Raw genomic sequence first — 23,276 nt, forward strand, 5'->3', positions numbered from 1 at the left:
CTCAAGTTCCCCCCATGTGGCTCGACGTGAAGGGTTCTGTGACAAGAGAGGTGCCACGACTGCCCTTTACTCTTTGCGTTTGAAAACATCACCCTGGTTTCCTAGGGTGGCATGGGGGTGGGGGTGCGGTCACAGGACAGTTTGCTCTTCATGGAAAGGTCACAGGCAAGACTTAAGGAACTGGCACGTAAGCAGGACTTGCTCTGGAGTCACAGGGAAGGTCTGGCCAGGAAAATAACCTTCCCAGAGGCCTGGGGCCAGAGCCAGAAGTAGAGCTGAAATCTGCCGGTCCTCATGTGATGGTGAGAAGGTCACTTGAAACCACACTGTTTGAGGGAGGAAGGAACCAGCACAGCCTTTTAGAGTTTCCAAAAATACCTTAAGATTATGCGGATTGTATCCATAACCCTTTTGTGCTACTTTCCGTAAGTCATTATATACCTATTTTCTGATTTACTGAAAAATCCACAAATTACATTTGTACCCCCATTCTTTACCGCAGTCCTCTAAAAATCCATGGGAAGAAATACAATATGCAGTACTTAGCGAAGATTCTTTATAGGCAATGGTGCCTGCTGTTAAGTGGTCTGAAAATGAGTCAGAATTCTCTATCAGTACTCCCAAAGGCATGAATGCCAGAAGCTTGTACGATTTGTGAAAACCCTAAGTATACTTACCTCTCCTGGGGCATCTATAAGTCCCTGGGGATTTAAGCCTTTCTATACTCAGAACTACTTTTCCTGTGAATATGTGGATATTATGTCTCCTTCCACGAGCACCATAGATCCCGAGGAGTGAAGGGGAAAGGATTGGCAGGGCCTGGTTACAATTAGAAATCAGTGAGTTCAAGAGGGAAAGCACATTGGGATGACCAAGCACGTTGGGATGAACTGCTAATTATAGTGTGGACACAATCCAATGAAGTCAGGCCACTGGGGAGAATTTCCAAAGACTAAAGTCAGTGCTACATCTTATATTTCTAAGAACATGTGAAAGACGGAGATTGTCCAAAAGCCAACAGTATGTATGTATTCCTTTGCTCTCCTTGAGGATAATCACTTTGATGACAAAGCCTTCAATGAAATGGGTTAATCTTAGCAGTCTTCTAAGAGGTGTAGCAGAATATAGGAATGACCCTATGATAGCTCAGCCAGAATTATTTCCCTTTCCTTTAGAAAGAACAAATGACTTTTTTTTTTAAAGTTTATTTATTTATTTTGAGAGAGAGTTGTGAGTGGGGAAGGGGCAAAGAGCGAGGGAGAGACAGAATCCTTAGCAGGCTCTGCACTGTCAGCGCAGAGCCCAAGGCAAGGCTCAATCCCACGAACTGCAAGATTGTGACCTGAGCTGAAATCAAGAGTCGGACACTTAACCAACTGTGAGCCACCCAGATGCCCCTAGAAAGGATAAATGACTCTTAAGGATGTCAGGGCACTTCCTAGAAAGCCAGGTAGTTATGACAGCTCATCACAATGTTGGAATAGGGGAAATCTTAGCATGTCGAGTCCAAATTTGGCTGTGTCATCTGGGGAGCTGACTTCTTTTTTAAAATTTTTTTTTTCAACGTTTATTTATTTTTGGGACAGAGAGAGACAGAGCATGAACGGGGGAGGGGCAGAGAGAGAGGGAGACACAGAATCAGAAACAGGCTCCAGGCTCTGAGCCATCAGCCCAGAGCCCGACGCGGGGCTCGAACTCACGGACCGCGAGATCGTGACCTGGCTGAAGTCGGACGCTTAACCGACTGCGCCACCCAGGCGCCCCTGGGGAGCTGACTTCTACTTCTTCCCCACAGGGAGGCACAGTCATTGGAAGTGCCCGGTGCAAGGACTTCCGTGAACGAGAGGGACGACTCCGCGCTGCCCACAACCTGGTGAAGCGTGGGATTACTAATCTGTGTGTCATCGGGGGTGATGGCAGCCTCACTGGGGCTGACACCTTCCGTTCTGAGTGGAGTGACTTACTGAGTGACCTCCAGAAAGCGGGTGAGACATTGTCATAAGTATTGTTTGTGCGCATGCACACACACCCCTCTCCTCCCATTGGAGGAAATCATCACCCAGACACAAAAGGGAGGTCTTTGCCCTCCTTTCTCTGCCATTGCTTATGCTTCCCATTGGCTGCAGTTCCTTCTGTCTCCAGTCATCTGCTGTTTAGGCATGTCAAGGTGGCTCCTGGTTTGCTTCTCATTGCCAGGTAAGATCACAGCGGAGGAGGCTACGAAGTCCAGCTATCTGAATATCGTGGGTTTGGTGGGCTCAATTGACAATGACTTTTGTGGCACTGATATGACCATTGGCACTGATTCCGCCCTGCACCGGATCATAGAGATTGTGGACGCCATCACCACCACTGCTCAGAGGTTAGGGGACTTGCGGGGGGCAGGGGGGGCAGTGGAGGAGGATCGCAGCTGGGGCAGGCTACAGGGCTAGGGCGTCTAGAGAAGATTAATGCCCTTGGGCTCTAGACCCCCAACGACCCGTTTTCTGGGGTGGGAACACTATCTTTAATGAAGAAGCATCCCTAAAGCCCTGAAATTGCACTGCTGTCTACAGGCCGTATGTTTGCCCCTTGTCACTGTCTTGCCCACTGTCCACAGTGTAGCTCTGAGGGCTTTGATACCTGTAGGGTCTCCCAAATGATCAGTGTCCAACCTGAGACAAATCCAGGGAGCTCCAAACCTTAGCCACCCTTTCAGCTATAGTGCAGACTGTAGAGGCCGTCGCTGCCGCTGCTCAGTAGGCGGCCTGGGGAGGCAGTGTGGGAGAATGGGAGGCGGAAGGTAACAGTTTGCCAGGGTCATCCTAGGGGATTCCAGGCTGATGCTGGTCGAGTCCTCACTTCACTCCTTCCTTTCCTGGACCCCATTGCTCCCTGGAACAGAGCTACAGTACTGACACCTTTTACTGCTATGTTTTAGTCAGCCTGTAGCCATCCTAGACGTAGGTCTGGATCTTCCTGGTCTCTCCAGAAACCTGCTGGGAGGTCTAACAATATAAATGCGTCTCCCAGGGAGGTTATGCGGCCTACATGTGGGTGGCGGCTTGGGACCATCAGGACACTTGGACTGTAAAGGTTCTGTGTCTGTCTCTTGCAGCCACCAGAGGACGTTTGTGCTAGAAGTGATGGGCCGGCACTGTGGGTAAGATCCCCGTCTCGACTCATCTGTTCTGTGGAACCAGCAGTAGCCTTCTCTTCCCCAGAGAGTCCAAAGAGGTCTCCCAGGGATAGCAGATTCAGAGGTGTCCATGCTTGTCTCGGTTATGGCCCCCTTTCCCCACCCCCATACCCACGCGTGCAAGGGTGTGCCTGTGTGCCCGTGCACAGGACAGACACCGCTCTGAGATTAGAAGCCACCGTGGCAGGTGAGCACGAAGAGAAGGTGCCCTTCAGGGACAAAACTTCACTGAGAAGCTGTCTCAGCGGCACTCTTACCCTCACCCCAAGCATGAAAGCACAGATCCTCACATATTTCACCACCTATGGGAACAGGCAGACCTGCCAGGTACGGGTTAGGCAGTCTGGAGCGTGGCTCCTAGTGTGACGCTTCTGCCTCTCATCTCAGATACCTGGCCCTTGTCACCTCCCTCTCCTGTGGGGCTGACTGGGTTTTTATTCCTGAGTGTCCACCGGATGACGACTGGGAGGAACATCTTTGTCGCCGGCTCAGTGAGGTACTGGCACTTTATTTTGCCCTTGAAAAACCACTCGCCTGTTTCACTGATGATGCACTTCCCCTCCATCGGTTTCATCCCACTGACCTCTTTCCTCTTTGTTCTTGACCAGACAAGGACCCGTGGTTCTCGTCTCAACATCATCATTGTGGCTGAGGGTGCCATCGACAAGACTGGGAAACCCATAACCTCAGAAGACATCAAGAATGTTAGTATGAATGAAACCAGAGAGGCCTTGGACACCACCCCCACCCCCTTCCCCAGTGACTTCTGAGTCTCCCCTTAGTCCTTCTGTACAACTCTCCCCAGGTTTCCTGCTCCCTGGTTTCCCAGGAAGATAAGATATAAGATAAGAGGCTAAGCCATTGTGGTTTATCTAAGCCTCTGCTTGTTTTTTCTCTTTGACTCTGTATCTCTCTGTCCCTCTTTTGCTCTCCTCAGCTGGTGGTGAAGCGTCTGGGATATGACACCCGGGTCACTGTCTTGGGGCATGTGCAGCGGGGTGGGACACCATCAGCCTTTGACCGGATCCTGGTAAGTCATGGGGTTCTGTGGCCCTTGCGTCTTAGAACCCAGGACTTGCTGTCCTTCCCCTGCAGAATCCCACTTCCCAGGACAGAGACTTACACCATTGGCCATGCCGCCTCCCTCCAGCTTCTGGACTGCAGTGGCCCTTGACTCATTCCCATCCACCCGAGTTCTCTTCTGTTGCAAAAAATGATGGGAAATTATATGCTCTCCAAATAGTGAGGCCTAATATCTCAGCTTTGATCATTAGTAAAATTATTAAGATCTAACCTTAAGACACTCAGGTTGAACCCTCTCATCCTACTTTCGTTAGAAGAGAGAGAGGCAATACTCTCCCTTGTTTTATCAATAAGAAGGGAATATTAAGCCTCAGTAATCTCCTTGATTACTACAATGGACATGCTTCTCTGGAACCAAATAGAATTCTAATGGTAAGAGGATGAAGAATCAAGCTTTAGATGAAATCTGGGTAGGGAGATAAAGCCCCATAAGCTCTTAGCTGTAGTCCTTAAATGTGCAATTCAACCCTGTGATCTGGAAGGGCCTCAGGTGCCCTGGCTCTCCAGGCCCAGTCCAGATGGGGAGGCCTGAACCAGACTGTCTTTGCTCCCTGGGTTCCTGCAGGGCAGCAGGATGGGTGTGGAGGCAGTGATGGCACTTTTGGAAGGGACTCCAGACACCCCAGCCTGTGTGGTGAGCCTCTCTGGGAACCAGGCTGTGCGCCTGCCCCTCATGGAGTGTGTCCAAATGGTAAGTACCGACCTCAGCTCCCCGTCCTAACAGCCCAAGCCCCTGTCTTTGAGCTAGAGCTTAGAGGGAAAGAGACCAACTTCGAAGGCCACTGGAACTCCTGTTGGAGATGGGAAGGCAGCATGGTGTAGTTAAGAGTCAAATGAGGAAAGGGCACAGTAGGCTTTGCATAGGAGCTGTCCCCTCTCTAAGCCTCAGTGTCCCCATCTGTTAAATGTTCCTAAGAAACGTGGGAGACGCTACATCTTACCAAGTAGTGAGACCCAACATCGCACAATATCCAGCCTCGGATGCTTTTGCCCTGTCTTTGTTGGAAAAGAAACGGAGTATGTCTCCAAACGTTATTAAAAGCAGGGAATAGTATTATGGTCTGGCTGGCTAGCTCGTATGTTTCTATGGTTTCTACCTTGAACATGTTTCTCTGAAACAACGTGAGGTTCCTAACACTCACCCTGAGGGCTACTGTAAGGAGCAGAGGGAAGCTTTGTAGAAGGTCTGATGCAGTATCTGGAAAATACCGGGTGCTCAGGAAATGGCTCTTATTACAAAGGAATCACTCCTGTGATACCACAGAGCAGTGTGTCTGGGGCTGAGGTGTCTGGCTGATTCTTAGGACTGGCCTGCATGCTCAGGGCTGGCTCCCCAATTCCTGGCCTGCTTCTCCCTCAAACTGGGAGTCCCAGAAACCTGCAGCCTAGACAGGCTCCAGCCTTGCTTGGAACTGTGTATCCCAAAAGCTGAAGCGCGGGCTCACAGAGCAGAAATCAGTAGCTGGGAGACACACGGCAGGGATCAGCTTTTCTTCCTAACTGGGATCCGTAGGGTCTTCTTCATACACTCAGTTTAGAGGCTACTTTCAGGTTGCGGAATGGAGGAAGATGCTGTTTTATGTGTGAGCACTCCTCCACTCTGAAAAATATTCGAGTAAGTAGAGCATTGAATCAGCTCCCTCCTTTGGCTGCTCATTTCTCCGAAAATTAAGGAAAAACAAAGATGCTGCTTTCTGTGAATGTCTGGGGAGCATAGCAAAGGTGGGAGGCGTGGTGCGTAGGATCCAGGCATAAGAGTGGAGACAGAGCGTTACCACGGGCTAGGAATCCAGCTGTGTAGAACCCTGCCCTGTAGTCATGACTCTTGCTGTGCTCCTCCCTCAGACCAAAGATGTGACCAAGGCCATGAACGACAGGAAATTTGATGAAGCCATGAAGCTGAGAGGCCGGTGAGGAACGACCGGAAGCTCACTAGCTACAGAAATCAGATATTGGAATGGAGCAAAAAACGGACATGGTTTCAGACCCAATATAAGAGCTTCTGCCCCTCCCTGTTCTTATTGTCTCTGTGACAGTTCCTTCCTGAGAGAGCTGGTTGTGAGGTGACCAGGAGGCACAGTTTGTCCCAGGGATGCTCTTCCTGGGATTGGCCTGCTGTAATCCAGTGGTTTTTGTGTGGGTTCCAGCCAGGTTTTCAGTTTCTCCAGCCAAGGGACAGCGTGTCGTGCTGAGTGCAGTGCCTGGGAGAAGAGTCCTCAGGGAGGGTTTGATCGGTTACTGGCCCTTTTTCAGCCCCTGCCCAGTCCCTGCCAGGTCCCAGTTATGTCCTTTGAGGTTTGCCCAGCTGGACTTCACACTGGGAACAGAACTTTAGATCCCCTTGGCTGCTGGCCGTGAGGAGCGGCCTGAAGACCCCCCACCCCACCTGTACTTTTTCCAGGAGCTTCATGAACAACTGGGAAGTGTACAAGCTTCTGGCTCATGTCAGACCCCCAGTCTCTAAGGGACCGGTGAGTTCTCTCCCTTTGACTCTGTCTCTCAGTCTCCCTCCGTGAAGTGCCACCTCCACTCGTATAACCTAGAGCCTGGCCAGCTTCTTCGCCCCACTAAAATCTCCAGTGCCGAGTCCCTGACCCTACTAAGAAATTTTCTCTTAGCCCCCCCAGATACCAGCCCCATGTTCTTAATGTGCCCCGGACATCTCTGCCCCAAGGCCCACATCCAATTTAGGATCGACGAGGTAGCGTGCAAGGACTGGGAAAGAGATTTACGGATTAATCCTTTGGGCAGACCTGGGAATGATCATATGAATGTACTTCAGCCACTTCTTCCCCTGAAGTAGTGGTTCTCGGTACTGAGTGTCTATCAGAATCATCTGGGCTGCTTATTTAACGTGCAGATTGCTGGATCCTTCCCTCAGAGAGGATTTAGCTCTGGGGTCGCGGCCAGGAATAGGTTGGTTTAACAGGCTCCCTAGATCAGGCGGTCCAAATATCACACTTTGGGAAATGCTGCTCTGGAAGGCCTCATTTGTTACGTAATGCTATCTGTGGGCAGGGACAGCGGTTTTCCTTATTGATTTGTGATAAAGAATTTGCTTCCACAGGATGAGGGAACAGGCTGTGCTGGCATTCCTGGAGAGGGGGTACATTGTCCAGAGGCACATGTCCTGACCCTAGGACCATGAGGGACACAGGGTTCAGCTTCCCTTACTGACCTGTCCCCCTCTTCGCCCTGCTCCCTCTCCACTTCTTCTCCCCAGAGTAGCATACACACAGTGGCCGTGATGAACGTGGGGGCCCCCGCCGCAGGCATGAACGCTGCCGTCCGTTCCACCGTGAGGATTGGCCTCATCCAGGGCAACCGGGTGCTGGTTGTACATGATGGCTTCGAGGGCCTGGCCAAGGGTCAGGTACGGGGACTAAAAGGAGGAGGGCACGTACTCTGAGGCACGTAGCAGGGGTGACCTGTCGGTCTTTTTCTTTCTCCTGGCCCCTCCCCTCTCTCTCTACCTTTCTTTCCTCTCAGGGTTTGAGCAGAAGTAGATGCTTAATTTTAGGGCAGTATGAATAGGCAGGAGCCACTGAAATGAACCCTTTACAGGCAACACACCTTGTTTAATTCTCTGTCCCAAAGCTCAGTGCAGTGCCTGGCATAAGTAGGTGCTTACTATTTGTGAATGGGCAATAAGACCAGAGGAAGTTCACTGAGGTGGGGAAAAGCCGATGCGTGGTGTTCCTCTTCCAGCCAGGGGCGTGTCGGGGTGGGATCAGAACTCAGGAAGTAGCATTCAGTCCACAAGGCAGACCTGTGTGATCTTTTCCTGCAGATCGAGGAAGCTGGCTGGAGCTATGTTGGGGGCTGGACTGGCCAAGGTGGTTCCAAACTTGGGACTAAAAGGTAAGTGGCATTTTGGAAGCACCTCCTCCTAGTCACCCCTAAAGATGTCCCTTGGAATGTGGGTGTCAGTTCATTAGGTCAGCGTCTACACTGCTGTAGTCTGCATCTTCTGTCCCCAAGCTCACAGTTGCCTCAGTGAGGGCAGGCCTGCATATCTAGACATCTCTTAGCAGCTCTAGCAGTTTTAAGCCCCAGGATGTGTACAGCCATGAGAGGGGTGGCAGGGAAGGGGGCACAGGTCAAGAAGTTATACATAAAGCACATTCTAATTCTAGCTTTTTTCTCCCTCAACTTTGCTTAATTCTCCAAATTCCATCACCTCATCGCCCACCCCGCCTCATCCCAATCAACTAGGACTCTACCCAAGAAGAGCTTTGAGCAGATCAGTGCCAACATCACTAAGTTTAACATTCAGGGCCTTGTCATCATTGGGGGCTTTGAGGTGAGTGCCCTCCCGTTTGTTCCCCTCCTCCCCACTTTTCCCTCTCCCCTCATGGCTGCCACCCTCCTTCTCAGGCTTACACAGGGGGCCTGGAACTGATGGAGGGCAGGAAGCTGTTTGACGAGCTGTGCATCCCGTTTGTGGTCATCCCCGCGACGGTCTCCAACAACGTCCCCGGCTCGGACTTCAGCGTGGGGGCTGACACAGCACTCAATACTATCTGCACGGTGAGAGCCCGCCTCCGCTTCCCAGGCCTCTGGCCAGCTCTGTAATCCCTGGACCACGTGTGCTGGAGAGTGAGCTACTGTTTTTGTACTAACCAAGTGACAGTGTTCGAACGGTGCCTCTTCGAGCCCAGGCCCTTACGCACTTTATTTCTCCACGCTACGGTGTTCATTCTCACCTGTCAGCCTCCAACGCATCAGTACTCTGCGTCCCAAATGTTTTTTTCCGTCCTGAGGTCAGATAGCCTAATTTCCCTGCCCTGAACAATACAAAGGGTAAGTACAGCTTCCTTCCCAGGAGGCGAGTTCCACAGGGCAGTTGGCAGGTGTGCCGGCCGCCCCCTAAGGCAAGAACTTGATGAGGCATAGGGGCCTGGCTGAGCCGGGGAGGGTGGCGTTCCAGGGCCGGTTTATGGCAAGGGCCAGAGAAGTGACAAGGATCAGACCCCGGACTCTGTCTTTCTAACTGAGACCCCGCTGTCTTTGCAGACCTGTGACCGCATCAAGCAGTCAGCGGCAGGCACCAAGCGTCGGGTGTTTATCATCGAAACGATGGGTGGCTACTGTGGCTACCTGGCCACCATGGCAGGACTGGCAGCTGGGGCCGATGCCGCCTACATTTTTGAGGAGCCCTTCACCATTCGGGACCTGCAGGTAGATGGGTCACTCAGAGCCTGTTATGCAGCTCTCCCCTGCCCTAGTCTGTCCCCACAGCATCTTGAGCTGTGAGAGCTCAAGATGAGGATAGCTGCTTGGTCTCTGGGGCCCTGCGAGGAAACTAGAAAGAGCAGCAAGAGGGCATCTCCGGTGTAACCTCGCACACATGACCACAGCTGCTGTTTCTGGAGCATTCGTTTCGAAGGCCCCATGTTGCTAAGCCCTTCTCAACGTGTTTTTGCATTTTGTCTTCAAAACACACGTGCAAGGGAGCTATTATTATCTCCGTGTTACGGACGAGAAAGATTTAAAGAGGTTAAAAGACTTTTCTAAATTTGTGAGTAGGTGGTGTAACTAACAGAGAAAGTCGGTGGTGTCTCTACTGATCATGCCACCCGCCCTGGGCTCCCTTGCTACCAAAGCAGACTCTTCTCATTCCTGTCCCTTCCAGGGTTGGGGTAGGGCGCTCCGATTCCTTTTTCTCAGAGGGGCCGTATGATCCTAGTTTTCTAAGATCTCAGTTCACTGGAGGGAAGAAGAGCCACAAAGTGCAGGGGCAGCAGGCTGAGGGAACTCCCTCATGCAAGAACTCAAGTCCCTGCTAGGAATGGAAGGTGGGAGTCTTCCTCCTTCACCCCCAGCTCAAAGCCCAGATGAAGAAACTGGTTCCTCCCAAGCGAATCACTGCTGCACCGACAAGCAACCCATTCAAAGGCCAACACTGAGAGCAGTGCCCCCCCCCCCCCCCCCCCCCGCCCCGCCTCGGCCCTCTGAGGGAAGGGAAGCAGAATCCCTTGGAAGGGGACACTGGGAGCAGGTGGAAAGGTGAAGACCGGCAGTTACCACGGCTGTCCTTAACTCACCCTCTCCCAGTTCTGCCTGGCTCGTTTGGAGTCTTTGTTCACATTGCAGCGTGCACTGAACTTCTCACAGGGACTAGGCACAGATTGTAAACAGCTCTCTTCCAGTCTCTCTCCCCATCTGGAGAGGCCTGGTGGGGAACAAGAGATCCGTGCACTTGCCCGGCCTTATCCACTCCTGGCAAGGCTTAAGATTTACTTTCTTATTTTCAGGCAAATGTTGAACATCTGGTGCATAAGATGAAAACCACTGTGAAAAGGGGCTTGGTATTAAGGTACCTCATCCATGGTGTGTTTCTAAGTGAAGAGAACAGTTAGGCTTTGGCTCTAGCCCACAGAATGAATCCATGGTTGGGATGCCCTGAGGAATTTGGGGACACAGTGAGAGAACTGGAGCCATGGGAGGAGACAGAAAAGGGAAGAACAAAGCCTACTGAAGCAGAAAAGGGTTGGGAGGGATGGGGAGACAACCAAAGTCACAGGCTTTTGGTCTCTACCTGGCAGGAATGAGAAGTGCAATGAGAACTACACCACGGACTTCATCTTCAACCTGTACTCTGAGGAGGGGAAGGGCATATTTGACAGCAGGAAGAATGTGCTTGGGCACATGCAGCAGGTCGGGAAAACACCCCAGTCATCCCCTTCACCAGACGGCCACAATCCCCGATAGCCATTGGGTCTCCCACTGGTCCCCAATCTGCTGGAGGCTGTCGGTGCCACCACAGAGCACGAGCCTGCAGTTTTTACTGTCACAGAATCGAAACAGCATTACCCTGGAAATGGCCTTTGAGGTTATGTGATCCCTCCTGGGGCAGGGCTTCTCAGCACTGGCACCACTGTCATTTGGGGCTGGATAAATCTTTGTTGCGGGTGGCCGTTCTGTGCCATTGCGGGATGCTTTAGCAACATCCCTGGACTCTACCCACTAGATGCCAGTAGCACCTCCCTCCTAAGTTGTAACAAATACAAAATGTCTCCAGATTTTTGCCAAATGTCCCCTGGGGGGCAAAATCATCTCCAGTTGAGAACCACTAATTCAGACGAAGAAAACGAGGCCCAGACGGGAGAAACAACTTTTTTAGGGCCGCTCATCAAACTTGGGTGAGAGCCAGAATGCACTCCAGTGCTCTTCCCAGCATGCCATGCTGCCTTCCTGTGCGAGAAGTACCGCCACCTTGCTGGTGTTGGGCTCTGTCTGCACTAACCGGGGTTTCCGGGGGAAACGAATTCCCTTCTGCTGTCCACATTCAATCCCCACCTACGGCAGGCCTCGCTCACAGACGGTACTGGTGGTCTTAGGCCTCCCCATCCCAAAGCTGATTCTGCTTAAGTATGGACCTTTGACCGTTGTCTACCTACCTACCTATGAATTCCCAGTATCCTCAACTTGAATGAGCTTATTAGCCCCTGCAGGAATGGGGTCTGACTGGATAAAGCATGGCGATCTATTCCCCACTTTCCCACCTCCTTTCACTTAGTTCAGAGAAAATCTGCATGATGTTTTATATTATTCTGAGGTGCTACCAAGGACATCTATGTTGGTTCACAAGGAACACTTCTGTCGATGATGGTGACTGACAAAAGCTGCTAGGCTGAAGAGGGGCAAGGAGGCGACTGGCCAATCAGACTGGAAGTGAATGAACAGGATCTGGCAGCTGTGGAGCTAGAGGCGGCGGTTGTGAGACCAGGTCCCCCCATGTCTAATTAGTTACTCTTACCCCTGGTAAATGGCCAAATAAGCTGTGCCAGCTCACTCTGTTCTCCGCGCTGTCTCAGGATTTCCTTCATGGTTAGACTTTTGGATTCCTGTTTCCAGCTGCAAACCTGGGGCCTGTTCTTTCCTTTTTTCTGTGTGTATTCAGGTATCTCTGCCACTTCATTAGAGTCCTTCCCTCTGTAATTTTTATGATTCTTTTTCCAGGGTGGAAGCCCAACTCCGTTTGACAGAAATTTTGCCACTAAGATGGGTGCCAAGGCTATGAACTGGATGTCTGGGAAAATCAAAGAGAGTTACCGTAATGGTAGGTGGGGTAAGAGGGTAAGACCCCCCCATAGTGGCTGGTTCCCCATTATAGAAGCCTACTGACCATCCTGTATTGCAGGGAGGATCTTCGCCAATACACCAGACTCAGGCTGTGTTCTGGGGATGCGTAAGAGGGCTCTGGTCTTTCAACCGGTGACTGAGCTGAAGGAGCAGACGGATTTTGAGTGAGTACATCTACTTCCCCGGTAGTTTCAGGATCTGCTCTTCCCAACCTGTTCGCTGTCTTCGATCCTTTTATCTTAGGAGTAACACCTGGACTCGTACCCGTTTCGGATCTTAGGCCATGTCCTAAAATCCAGCCTCTTCTGTTCAACTTGTTCCTATAAGCTTTTGATAGAAATCAGTTGGGGTGCTGAAAGATTAAATCATCTGTCTCATTCCTCTGTAGCCACCGCATCCCCAAGGAGCAGTGGTGGCTGAAGCTGAGGCCCATCCTCAAAATCCTAGCCAAGTATGAGATTGACTTGGACACCTCAGAGCACGCCCACCTGGAGCACATCAGCCGGAAGCGATCTGGAGAAGCTTCTATCTAACCCTCTTTGGAGTGAGGGTAATGGATTGTCTGATCATGGTCAGCTCACCCCCTGATAGATCCAAGTCCATGCATTCTCAAGTGTTTTAGCCCATTTTTCATTAGGTTTCCTTTTAATCTGCACCTGTAGCCATGACCAGCTCTGGCCAGGGAGCTGAGGCAGTGGGCAGTGCGTAGAAGGTCCTTTGAGGTAGAATTTATCATCACTTCTACCCCAGCTTCATTTGTCACACAAGACCGGGCTCCTCTAGTGCTACTGCTAGATTTCAACTACTTGGTTAGAATCTTCCTAAAAATAAGCTCTATTTATTTCTTGTGATAACAAAGTCTTGGTTCCTCTACTACTCTGACTGCAGTAACACTAATAAAGGCCAACTGGTCACTGTGCTTTTGGTTCTCCTGTTGTCAGTTTTGTAAGTAGAATGTCATACTGTCAACCCAAAGCACCAGACCCTGCTCAGACAGACATGTGGGAAAATGCAGCCCATATGATCACCCCATGTACTCCTCTCCATCTCTTGGCTCTGCACATACGGTCCTAGAACATCATATACTGGTCCTTACCCCCTATCGCACACTAGTCCCTCCTGCGTCCTCTGTAGCCATAAGGTGCCCTGCCAGTCTCCCTTAAGCATGAAGTTGTGTTTCACCTCGTGATCATATACCCATTACCTAGGGGTTTTTCCAGCCATTCCATGATCTCTACTTCTCTTCTGACAACTCAGGGTTCTTCCTTCTCAACTCTTCCCCTGTTATTCCTTCCTAGATGAAACGCAGACCCCATTTGTGGGGAGACATGCACATTTTGAACGCCTGGGAAAGAGACCCCCACTCCTGGACCCGGTTTGGTGGGCTGGCTGAAATACTGCTTGAGAAAGCGGTCAGTTCTCATTCAGCTCCATTTGTTTTCTATTCCATAACAATAGCTTCTTCCTTATCAGCCAAGTAACCATGTAATGTAGTTGGTCTTCAGGAGCGAGACCGCAGATTTTACCCAAATTGACAGGATGGCACCTGTTGATGCCAAGTTTAAGCTTAGCCTCCAATAACCAGATCCTGACTCTCAGCACAAGCGTACATACTCCTCCCAACCCAGTTTCCTCACCTGCCTGATGAAGCAGGAAGAGGTTCAAGGTTTTACCAGCCGTGGAGGAATGATGATCTCTAATATGTCACTTTTGCTGGCTATCCAAAGTATTACCTTTACACCCTGAAAACAGTTCTGAACAGCAACTGAGAAGGCTTGTCAGGAGTCCAGACTTCAGGCAGCCAAATGCTCTTTGTGCAGTTCATTAAGGGGAAGAAAAATTAACAGTAAATATTAAGCCCTGGTATCACTGCATCCTCAAAACAGCTTATGAGAGAGGTGGTGACAGCCCATTTCAAAGTTACGGACAACGGGGCTCCGGGTGATTAAACAATGTGGAGAAAAGCAGGAACAGTAGAAACTGCCAAACTTGCTTTTAGAAGTGTTTATTTCTTTTTTAAGTGAGCAAACAAAACAAAACAAAACAAAACAAAAAACAAAAACACCAATGGCAGAAGGGCAAAAGCAGACATGTTTTTTCGAATTAGCTGTGTCAGCAGATTGCAGTCATTTTTATTTGTAGTTCCCGATCAACTTAAAAAAAGTTTTTCAAATTTGCATCTGGGTCATCCAAGATAATAACAACTTGATCTGGTTTAGGGACATGAAAAGGAAGAGTATCATTGACTAAGTATGGTTCACTAAAACAGTTCTTTTTTGAGTAGGTGGGCCAGCTTGAAAGCAGCTCTTATAATGCTCTTCCCCCACTCGCTGGCCTCCCCCAATGTCTTGTATAGATCCGTAAAAATCAAAGTTGCCAAAACAACTGAAAGGAAAATAATTCTGAACCCTTAGTAGCGTGAATTCCCTAAAGGGAAATGAAGACGACCCATGGGAAAAGGCAGCCCAGCCCATCTCCTTCCCGGCTAGAGTAAACACCTTCATCTAAGGTGCAAGAGCACCTGCTAATAAGCCCATTGGAGCAAACTGGCGTTCACCAAGAGAAAGAACTGCGTTAGAAAAGTTCTTAGGACTGCTCAGAACCTGCTACCTCTTCTACTATGTGGAAAGCAGTAAGAAAATGTTAGTTCTGAAATAACACTGCTGAACTACTGGAACCCTCAGGCACACCCATGGAAAAGAGGCCAAGACCGCTGTTTCCTTTGATGGTGAGAGGGGGCCAGTCCCTTCTGAATGCTCCATGACGTGGCACTCTAGGAATATCATCCAGCCCAACTGTGAATCTGCACACCATTTGAGCTTTTAGTATCTTCACCTTTGGGCCACATTTAAGAACATTTAAGAATTTGTTAGCTGGACTTTTCTTAGACTTCTTCACTGACCAGTTAAAATGTTTCTAGAGGGATTCTTCTGAAATGTTAATCATGTTCCCAAAGGAAAACTAAACACACACTCTTTAAATACTCTTCATCTTCCTAGAGAATTCAGTTGCATTGTTGACTTTTTCCGTAAAGGGGGGAGGGGGGTAGGGGGAGACCTCTTCGCTTGCAGGGTGCAATATAAAAAGCCAAGTAAGCAATAAAGAGAAAACAAAAGTGAGGGATTTTTTTGTTTGTTTGGTTGCTTGGTTTGGGGAGGGGAGGTGGTGTGGAGGTGACTGTTGTGACATGTTGCCTCTAAATATAAACCACACAACAGGAACAACTGCTTTTCCTGTTTTCCAAGACAAAGAGTACCACAGGGAAAAATCTCACCCAGAGTTGCCTGCCTGATGGTGCAAACAACTTCTCCAGCCTACTCCACAAGTAAGAGGTATTCCTTCAGAGAGGCTGGCAGTGGAAGGCCCTTCACTGCATCTGGCAGATACTGGAGGCCCAAACTCCGGCGCACAGCATAGCGAGACAGTGTTTTTAGAGTTCCTGGGGCTGAGCACAGAACAGTCAGTTTTTCACACAGCTGCTGGTCTCTGGCCACTTCCCGTGGCATGGTGCCATTCTTCCTTAATTCAAAGTGTCCAACAGCTCTGTGGAGAAGCTCAAAGCAAGAGTCTTCTTTCTCTGTTCCAAGTCCCCTGACTAATAGAGCCACCAGGCGGGAGATGGGCGTCTGGCCTTTTAGGTTGATGACTCTGACTTCCGCTCCGTAATCAAGAAGGATGCTGACGCTCTCCAGATTTCCCTTCATGGCAGCCCAGCTGAGCGGGGTATCGTTGTTATAATCCAGGGCATTGACAGAAGCCCCACTCTCCAGGAGGGCCCGCACACACTCAGCATTGTTCTTAAAGGCTGCCCAGTGAAGTGGGGTATCTCGGTTGCCATCCAGCGCGTTGGGGTTTGCGCCATACTCCAAGAGGACCTCCACACAAGCCTCATCTTTCTCAGCTGCATAGTGGAGGGCTGTTCGGTTGTAACCATCCAGGGCATTCACCTGTAAAGACGGAGGAACTATATGACAGTAGCTAGACTACCGAGAGGAAGATGGGTGGGCAAAGAAGCTTGCATGTGTTTATCCACGACCTGCGCTCTGTCATGTTCTGAATATGAGAATCAACAAGCAATTCCCAGGGAGTCTTGGTGATCGAGACGGAGAGATGTCAGGAGCTTCGGAGCAAATAGGAAGAGAGCGGTCTCAAAACAACCAGCACTCTATTATGTGCACTGATCAGCTGGCCTGCATTATTTAGGGTTTTTCTGATACATTCTTTATTCACTAGGATCTCTACCATGGGGTAAAGGGTAAAGAAAGAGAAGATGAAGTCTAAATCCTTGTAACTACTCTGGGAGATATTTATTGGAAAGTAGTTTCAACACATGAGCCAGAGTAAAGGTTTTGAATTATTTTACTTATCCCAACTCACTCTAACCTGTGGCTGATGGCAACCAGATTGAAAAATAATGAGGCCAAACTCCACCCATATAGCTTTGCCGCGTTCTTTAACCATACCGAGAAGCTCAAATTGTTAATCCGATCAGCCCCTTGCAAAACTATGCCGTGCAGTCATAAGAGAACCTCAATAAAGGCATGTGAAGAGAAGAGCACAACCTTGCAATACGCAAAAGCAGCTGACTTGCTACAAATCAACATTCCCTATAATAAAGACTTCAAAACCCAAACTTAAGACTAACATATTATCTTCCCCCATAAAATGCAATAAAAATAAGCTGATATATTTAACTCAGTTCAACTTTCTATTTAGCTAAAAACTTTCCACGCCCCCGGGGATAGTTTTCATCACTGACATTAAATCACTGGCTTTCATTTCAGGGTCACTCACAAGAGTTATGTAACAGATAATGACAAGTAGAGAACAACATGGCTGGGTGGGTGGTGCTGCGGGCTGGCCCCTTAGGCTTACTGACCAATATGTTTGGGGCCTGCACACCAGCTTCGCGGCATGTCTGATTCCAATTGGCGCCTCAGCACGTGCAACTTCCAGACTGCTTACAAACAGTCAAAACTGCTTACTTATTTATTTACTTAACAAACACTTACTTAGCAATTACTACATGCCAGTGTACTAAACACTTCACAACCTTATGAAGAAGATACCATTGTCACCCCCGTTTTACGGATGGAGAAACCGAGGCAAAGAAAACTTAAGTAACTTGTTCAAAGTCCCACAGCTGGAAGTGATAGAGCTGGGATTCAAATCCGTGAAGTCTGGCTCCAGAGTCTATTCTTTTAACCTTTCATTATACCATGCTGCTTCTTGCTGATGCCGATATAAATTAATCTAGGTTTCTTATCTTAAGATACGTCAGAAAGAAGACAGGAACAGGATACAATAAACGGAAAATGATTAGTGGGCAGAACTGGCACAAGTAGCCCAATCCTGAGGAATGGGTTACCTAATGACATCTATCCCCCAGAAACAGTGGTATTAGAAGTGCATGTCTGGTAGCAGGTGTCAAATGGTTTAGATTTAATCACTCCAGGGGCCTCGGTACTTAGAGCTACTGGACAGTCAACAGGCCGTGAGAGCACTGAATGGAAATGCAAACAACTCCAGAAAGAAGGCTGAGAGAAAAAGGGGAGATAAAACTCCCTCTTCCTGGAGCCCGGGACAACTTAAGAAAGAAAGGCAAAGGATGAAATCCTTTGGATCACTACATATATATTTACCATTACATTCTGCTTTGATATTGGCTATGCCAATGTTACCACGGGCTAGAAGGTGGGAAGGGACGGGAGAAGAGACAGAAATTTTAAGAAAACGTGAAGCTCAGGTTGTAGTGGCTCATTAACGCGACAGTGTTAAAAACATTACCTCAGCTCCTTTTTCCAGGAGTAACTCCACACAGTCAGCATCTGACACCATGCAGGCGCAGTGCAGTGGCTTCAGTGTGCCATGGGTACAGTTCACATCTGCTCCCTACGGGCACAAGGAAACTTCAGTCAGCGTGCTCAGCTCTGGCTCACTGAGTAGGATGAGACTCAGAACTGAGTCCAGGGTGGAAGACGGCTCTAGGTCTGACTGTAGTGGAAACATACTACTAGTCTCGGTTTCTACTACATATTAAAATAATACAATGCTAATATCCAAACCGAGGGAACACACTGAAGATGAAAGAAAGAAGCTATCAATTCCCTAGATCAAGTTACTAAGTTTTTCCACAAGGTAACTTGCCCGATGGCCATCTAGGCATCACTGAGGACATAACCTTATGCGCAAAAGCAATGGGAAACTTCTCACCACTCAGGAAAGCTGGAAAACCCATCCACTTTCTACGGCCGCCATGCTCTACAAAAGTCCAGAAAGTGAGTCGGTCAGACTGAAACCAGGAGACCTGGCACCCTCTTTGTCATTCAACGGATGACCATCACTAATAGTAAGGTCATCTTAACGTTATCTTTTTGTTTATAAACACCTTCAAAGTAGCCTCTGAGTACGGGCATTCTCTGCCACCTAGCCTCCGGAGGTATGGCTCTTTCAAATGTGATGAAAGGAGATGGGGATCTCACAGTCAGACCAAAGTCGCCGAATGACTCAGCAGCAGAGCTAGAATTAGAACGTGACAAACTTCCTACTGCTGAATCCTCTGGTACCACTTTTGCTGAGAACAAGTTAACGCTGTATGACTATTCCTTCTCAAAGCTGCACCACACAACCCTGAAGCAGCTACAGAGCTCCAGGCGGTAAATAAGGATTCCACTGTTGTTGAAAAGAAATGTACAAAAGCAACCATCTGGATGCATTTTCTAGTGATCAAAAAATTACCCTGTAACTTCTCTTCAGCAGGAATAATACTCAGGAAAAGATCTCAAAGACTGTCTAGGATACTAGTTGTATAACAATCGCTGAATGGCAGTGGTTAAAGATGTTAAGATGCTTTCTTAAGTCAAAAATTACCCTGCATTTAAAGGTTGACATTCCTTACAGAATTAAAAGTGGTAGCTGTTGTTAAGATAGATGGCAAGTGATATCTCTCTATGTGATTATTGTAAACCACAAGGATTTGAAAACTGCTTCTGCTTTGCTCGTCTCCTTCCTCCCTTAGAACACGTGTAGGAGACTTTGAGCTTGCTGGATCCCATATGCATCATATCCAGACAGAGATTTTACAAAGAACGTGAGACTAGGGTCATCCAGAACATATTTCCTGAAGAAAAATATCAGATGCACAAAGTGAAAGGGAGAAGGAAAGGGAAGCAAAACACAAGGAAAATGTATTTGCATTGTCAAGTTAATACATGTATGAGGACTGTAAAAACTCCTTGTCATCTTGCGCTGAGTCAATGCTGCAAATCTGGAATCTATCACGATTCCCCAGGAACCTTCCCGCTTCACCTCCCAAAGTACTCTCCATCAATACAGCACACTCACCCCTCTGATGAGGTCCTCTACATTATCATGTGGGAAGGAACGAATGGCAGCGATTGTTCGGATTAAGCGCTCTGAGAGAGAGTATTTGCTCTGAATGCTCTGCATAATATACCACATACTGGAACTCATCAAGGCTCAGAGTATGTTCACATGCTCCAAACTGCCTGAAACAAAGAAGTTTTAGGCATATACAATATCACTGAGCATACCTGTCCCTGGGATTAGTTCTCTGAGGCCCTCCCAATAGTAAAAGTAGATTTCAAAGAGGTCAATGATGAATTAATATTTTTTCTTAATCACAGAGAAATAGATTATAATAGTCGTTCAGGGAGCTGGGTAAACCTGGACGAAAATGTTTTGACCCTCAGCACCTCAATTCTACTCTCTGAATAGTCTGGAGCAAGATTTCCTCAAGAGGCCCCAGGACCCTTATGGAGCTCTGTGTAGCTTACAAACAAGACCAGGCAAGGAAGAAGATATTTTTTAAGGGCAGAAAATGCCACAAAACATTCTTTTCCTCCTCTGGACTTTGTGGTCTTTACGATCAGCATCACCTTTAGCTTACTTGTTACAGTTGGCCCTGCAGTATAGTTATGTTTATATTGTTTCTCGTCTAAACTGTAATCAATTAGAAGGCGAGGTCCCTGTCTTCTATATTATTGTCCATGTAAGGCCAGCCACAGAGGCTCACAAAAGTAGGTATTTAATAAATACCGGTTGATTGACTAAAGGCTAAGAAGTGATCGATACCTGTGAGAAGAGAGGGAAAAGGTTATGGAACAAATACATGTATGTTAACAATGGCAAGACATCTGTGAAACAGTTTAAAATGTCTTCAGCAAAGAAAAAAGTGGGAAATATTTGAAGTGGTATTCTAAAACAAAAAACTCAAAAGTATAATTAGTCATGTATATAAGAAAAAAAATCAAAGTTCACACCAACGACGTATGTTTGTAGCTACAGGAAAACAAGCAGATTTAAGAGTGCAAAATGAATTAAAAATTTTAATAATTGGCCATTCGTGACAACTGGGAAATAGATTTGGGCAAATATATGTTCAAACCACAATATGACAGAGGGTTCTAGCATGGAAAAGAACATAATGCAATGTACTTAAATTTAACTGATAGAAGTTTTGGCTATATAAGAGCCATATACTAATTGGGAAACATTTAAAATTACAACAAACAAGGTGGAACATTTCCATGAAAAGGCATATATCAAAAACTGTAGAGAAGATATACTATGCAGCATCAGCTCTCTAGGTGTAACTGCTTAGGAATAAGTGTTCCTATTAAACTATAAGCTCCTTGGGGGTAAATATAGTGTTATTTCTTTTTTTTTTTAATTTTTTTAATGTTTATTTTTGAGAGAGAGAGAGAGAGAGAGAGAGAGCAAGCAGGGGAGGGGCAGAGAGAGGGAGATACAGAATCTAAAGCAAGCTCCAGGCTCTGAGCTGTCAGCACACAGCCCAACGTGGGGCTCGAACTGGTGCACTGCAAGATCATGACCTGAGCTGAGGTCGGACGCTCAACCGATTGAGCCACCCAGGTGCCCCAAATATAATAGCTCCTGGCACATGGCAGTTTCTCAATAAATATTTGTTGAGTTAATGTAAAAATTATTACTTTAGATCCTTAAAAATTCAAGACTTGCATAATCAAAAATGTTATGTATATGACTTAGACTAAGGGGAAAAAACCTAAAATGACTTTGGTCATTTCAAATTATGTAAATTTTGCTTTTTGTAATGAAGTGTCTCCTTATACTTGAATAGTTTCTATTTTACTATTTATCTGTTTAAACTGTATACAGTATTAATTAATAGAATGCAAGTTAAAATATTCAATTCATAGGTATCAATACTTCATATCAGGCATTCTTCTCCCCTACGTTATTATGAATGAATAAGCTTACATGTACACCTGTTTATATGTCTCTCTGAAACTTTCTAGATAATTTAGACTTGACATAATTTTAACCTAACAGCCACTAAACTCAGAAACAAGGGTGTGTATCTTACACTTCTTTGTTGCAAGGCGAAAGGAGAAAAAAAGCAGCCGGTGCATTTGAACTAGAGATCCCAAGAAAGGGGGCAGAAGACAGAGCATCTAAAGTGGAAGGCTTAGACTGGACTTGCTCTGTTAACCGTTTCTGGGCAATGGATGATCTGAAGAAACTAAACCCTGCAATCATTTTCGAGACGTTCTTGTGACTCTAGGCTAAGAACTCCTAAGTCAGGGTATGACCAGTGGTCTTCTGCTGCTGCATCGAAGTTCCCGGTAAAGAGTGAAACTTCGGGGCACATTGACGATATGCACTGTCGGGAAGGGTCAAGGCAATGTAAACTTGACCTATCTTCCGACAGCAGCCCGTGCGCGGTTTGACCCCAAGTGGCCCCTTTCCTCTGCTGGAACTAAGAGTCCTCTCTCCCACATTTTCTTTCACTTCGGATCCAAAGAAAACACCAAGAGGTATTCTACTGCGATGCTAGAAGCACAGTGGAAGAGAGGCGACATTCAACAGCTCTGGTGCTAGTGACGCCTCAGCTTCCGCCCGAGCTGAGAGACCCTCAGCCTAGTCAGAGGCGCCCCCAACCCCACCACACCTGCTGAGGGGGAGAGCTCGCGGCCGCTACGTGTTGCCGAGGCAAAGGGCCGAAGGGCAAGGACACGAAATGCGAGGACGTGTGGTGTCACTTTGCGCATGGGATCCGAAAAAATCGCAGCAACCCCGGCAGGTCTCCCGGAACGAGGGGTGAAAGAGGGTCGCGCAACCCACACCGGTGGAGCCCCGGAGGTTAACCACCCCCCTCCCTGATTTCCCCAAGGCCGGGAACCTGTCTCTGCCGCGAGGGCTAACGAAACCCGAGCGGGGAACGGAGGAGTTACTAGGCGTAGTGCCACGAGTTAGGGAACCTGGCTGCAGGCAGGCCCGCAACGAGGGACGCACTCACCGAACCTCGGGGCAGAGCTGGGAGGTGAAAGCCGCTGTCAAGGTGTGACCCGGAAACAGAAGTTGGCGTCTCCAGCTGGCCTCTGTTTACAGGATGTGAAGAGCGATTGGGGCACCTGCGCACCGGCCAATGGCTGCAGGCGGGGGGCGCCTGCGCAGAGTCCTGAGGCAGCCTCCGTCCTACCCAGGCATAGTTAACGGATTATTTTCTTTCCCTGCCGGAGGGTTTGTGCGCCGGCGCAATGTAGCGCTGTCGGCCATTGCCCGGGGTCTTGGGTCCGCAGCTCTAGGCAAAAAGCTCACCGCCCCCGGCTATTGGGCCGAGTCTGTGGGGCCGCCCCTATGTGGACCAGGCCGGTAGTGGGTCCTTCCGTGCTTTCCGCCTCCCCCCACGGTCTCCAGCTGAGATCGGGCCTGGGCACCTCATTTCTAACCTTGCTACATTGGTTCGGTTGCTTAGGAGACTAAACTGTTAGTAAGAAGCGTCTTTGGAAAATAAAAGAGACTTCCATGATTATTCACAATATTGGAAACGTGTGCTTTCTGAAACCTCCTGGATAGTGTCCACCCTTCCTCAAAGGGAACTATACCGAAGATAAACAACCGCCTAAGAGGCGTAGCAGTCCAA

General features: G+C 48.3%; 2 protein-coding genes across 8 annotated transcripts in view; one reads left to right on the plus strand and one right to left on the minus strand.

The window, feature by feature from the left end:
* Positions 1–13,268, plus strand: part of PFKM (phosphofructokinase, muscle) — a 44,719-nt gene extending 31,451 nt beyond the window's left edge. For 2 of the 3 annotated variants that reach the window (XM_019834856.2, XM_006933653.3), the window contains 19 exons: positions 1,796–1,985; positions 2,197–2,362; positions 3,098–3,142; positions 3,566–3,674; positions 3,787–3,882; positions 4,116–4,208; positions 4,827–4,952; positions 6,107–6,171; positions 6,663–6,732; positions 7,485–7,634; positions 8,052–8,122; positions 8,477–8,564; positions 8,639–8,791; positions 9,278–9,442; positions 10,519–10,580; positions 10,810–10,921; positions 12,227–12,326; positions 12,408–12,513; positions 12,738–13,268. In XM_019834856.2, the coding sequence (XP_019690415.1) occupies positions 1,796–1,985; positions 2,197–2,362; positions 3,098–3,142; positions 3,566–3,674; positions 3,787–3,882; positions 4,116–4,208; positions 4,827–4,952; positions 6,107–6,171; positions 6,663–6,732; positions 7,485–7,634; positions 8,052–8,122; positions 8,477–8,564; positions 8,639–8,791; positions 9,278–9,442; positions 10,519–10,580; positions 10,810–10,921; positions 12,227–12,326; positions 12,408–12,513; positions 12,738–12,882 (2,112 nt within the window). In that variant the 3' untranslated portion in view covers positions 12,883–13,268. Of the gene's footprint in view, positions 1–1,795; positions 1,986–2,196; positions 2,363–3,097; positions 3,143–3,565; positions 3,675–3,786; positions 3,883–4,115; positions 4,209–4,826; positions 4,953–6,106; positions 6,172–6,662; positions 6,733–7,484; positions 7,635–8,051; positions 8,123–8,476; positions 8,565–8,638; positions 8,792–9,277; positions 9,443–10,518; positions 10,581–10,809; positions 10,922–11,285; positions 11,994–12,226; positions 12,327–12,407; positions 12,514–12,737 lie in introns of those variants that run through there. The other variant, XR_002159699.2, reaches the window with a different exon arrangement.
* A 1,070-nt stretch (positions 13,269–14,338) lies between these two features.
* ASB8 (ankyrin repeat and SOCS box containing 8) overlaps positions 14,339–23,276 on the minus strand; it is a 32,659-nt gene continuing 23,721 nt past the window's right edge. Inside the window, exons 1-4 of one of the 5 annotated variants that reach the window (XM_006933652.5) lie at positions 22,650–22,803; positions 19,694–19,857; positions 18,137–18,241; positions 14,339–16,296 (exon numbers count right to left, since the gene is read on the minus strand). In XM_006933652.5, coding sequence (XP_006933714.1) covers positions 15,664–16,296; positions 18,137–18,241; positions 19,694–19,822 — 867 coding nt within the window. In that variant the 5' untranslated portion in view covers positions 19,823–19,857; positions 22,650–22,803 and the 3' untranslated portion in view covers positions 14,339–15,663. Of the gene's footprint in view, positions 16,297–18,136; positions 18,242–19,693; positions 19,858–22,649; positions 22,804–23,276 lie in introns of those variants that run through there. The other 4 variants (XM_003988612.6, XM_019834860.3, XM_019834861.3 and 1 more) reach the window with 4 other exon arrangements.

The sequence above is a fragment of the Felis catus genome, chromosome B4 (assembly GCF_018350175.1).
Source record: "Felis catus isolate Fca126 chromosome B4, F.catus_Fca126_mat1.0, whole genome shotgun sequence".
NCBI lineage: Eukaryota > Metazoa > Chordata > Mammalia > Carnivora > Felidae > Felis > Felis catus.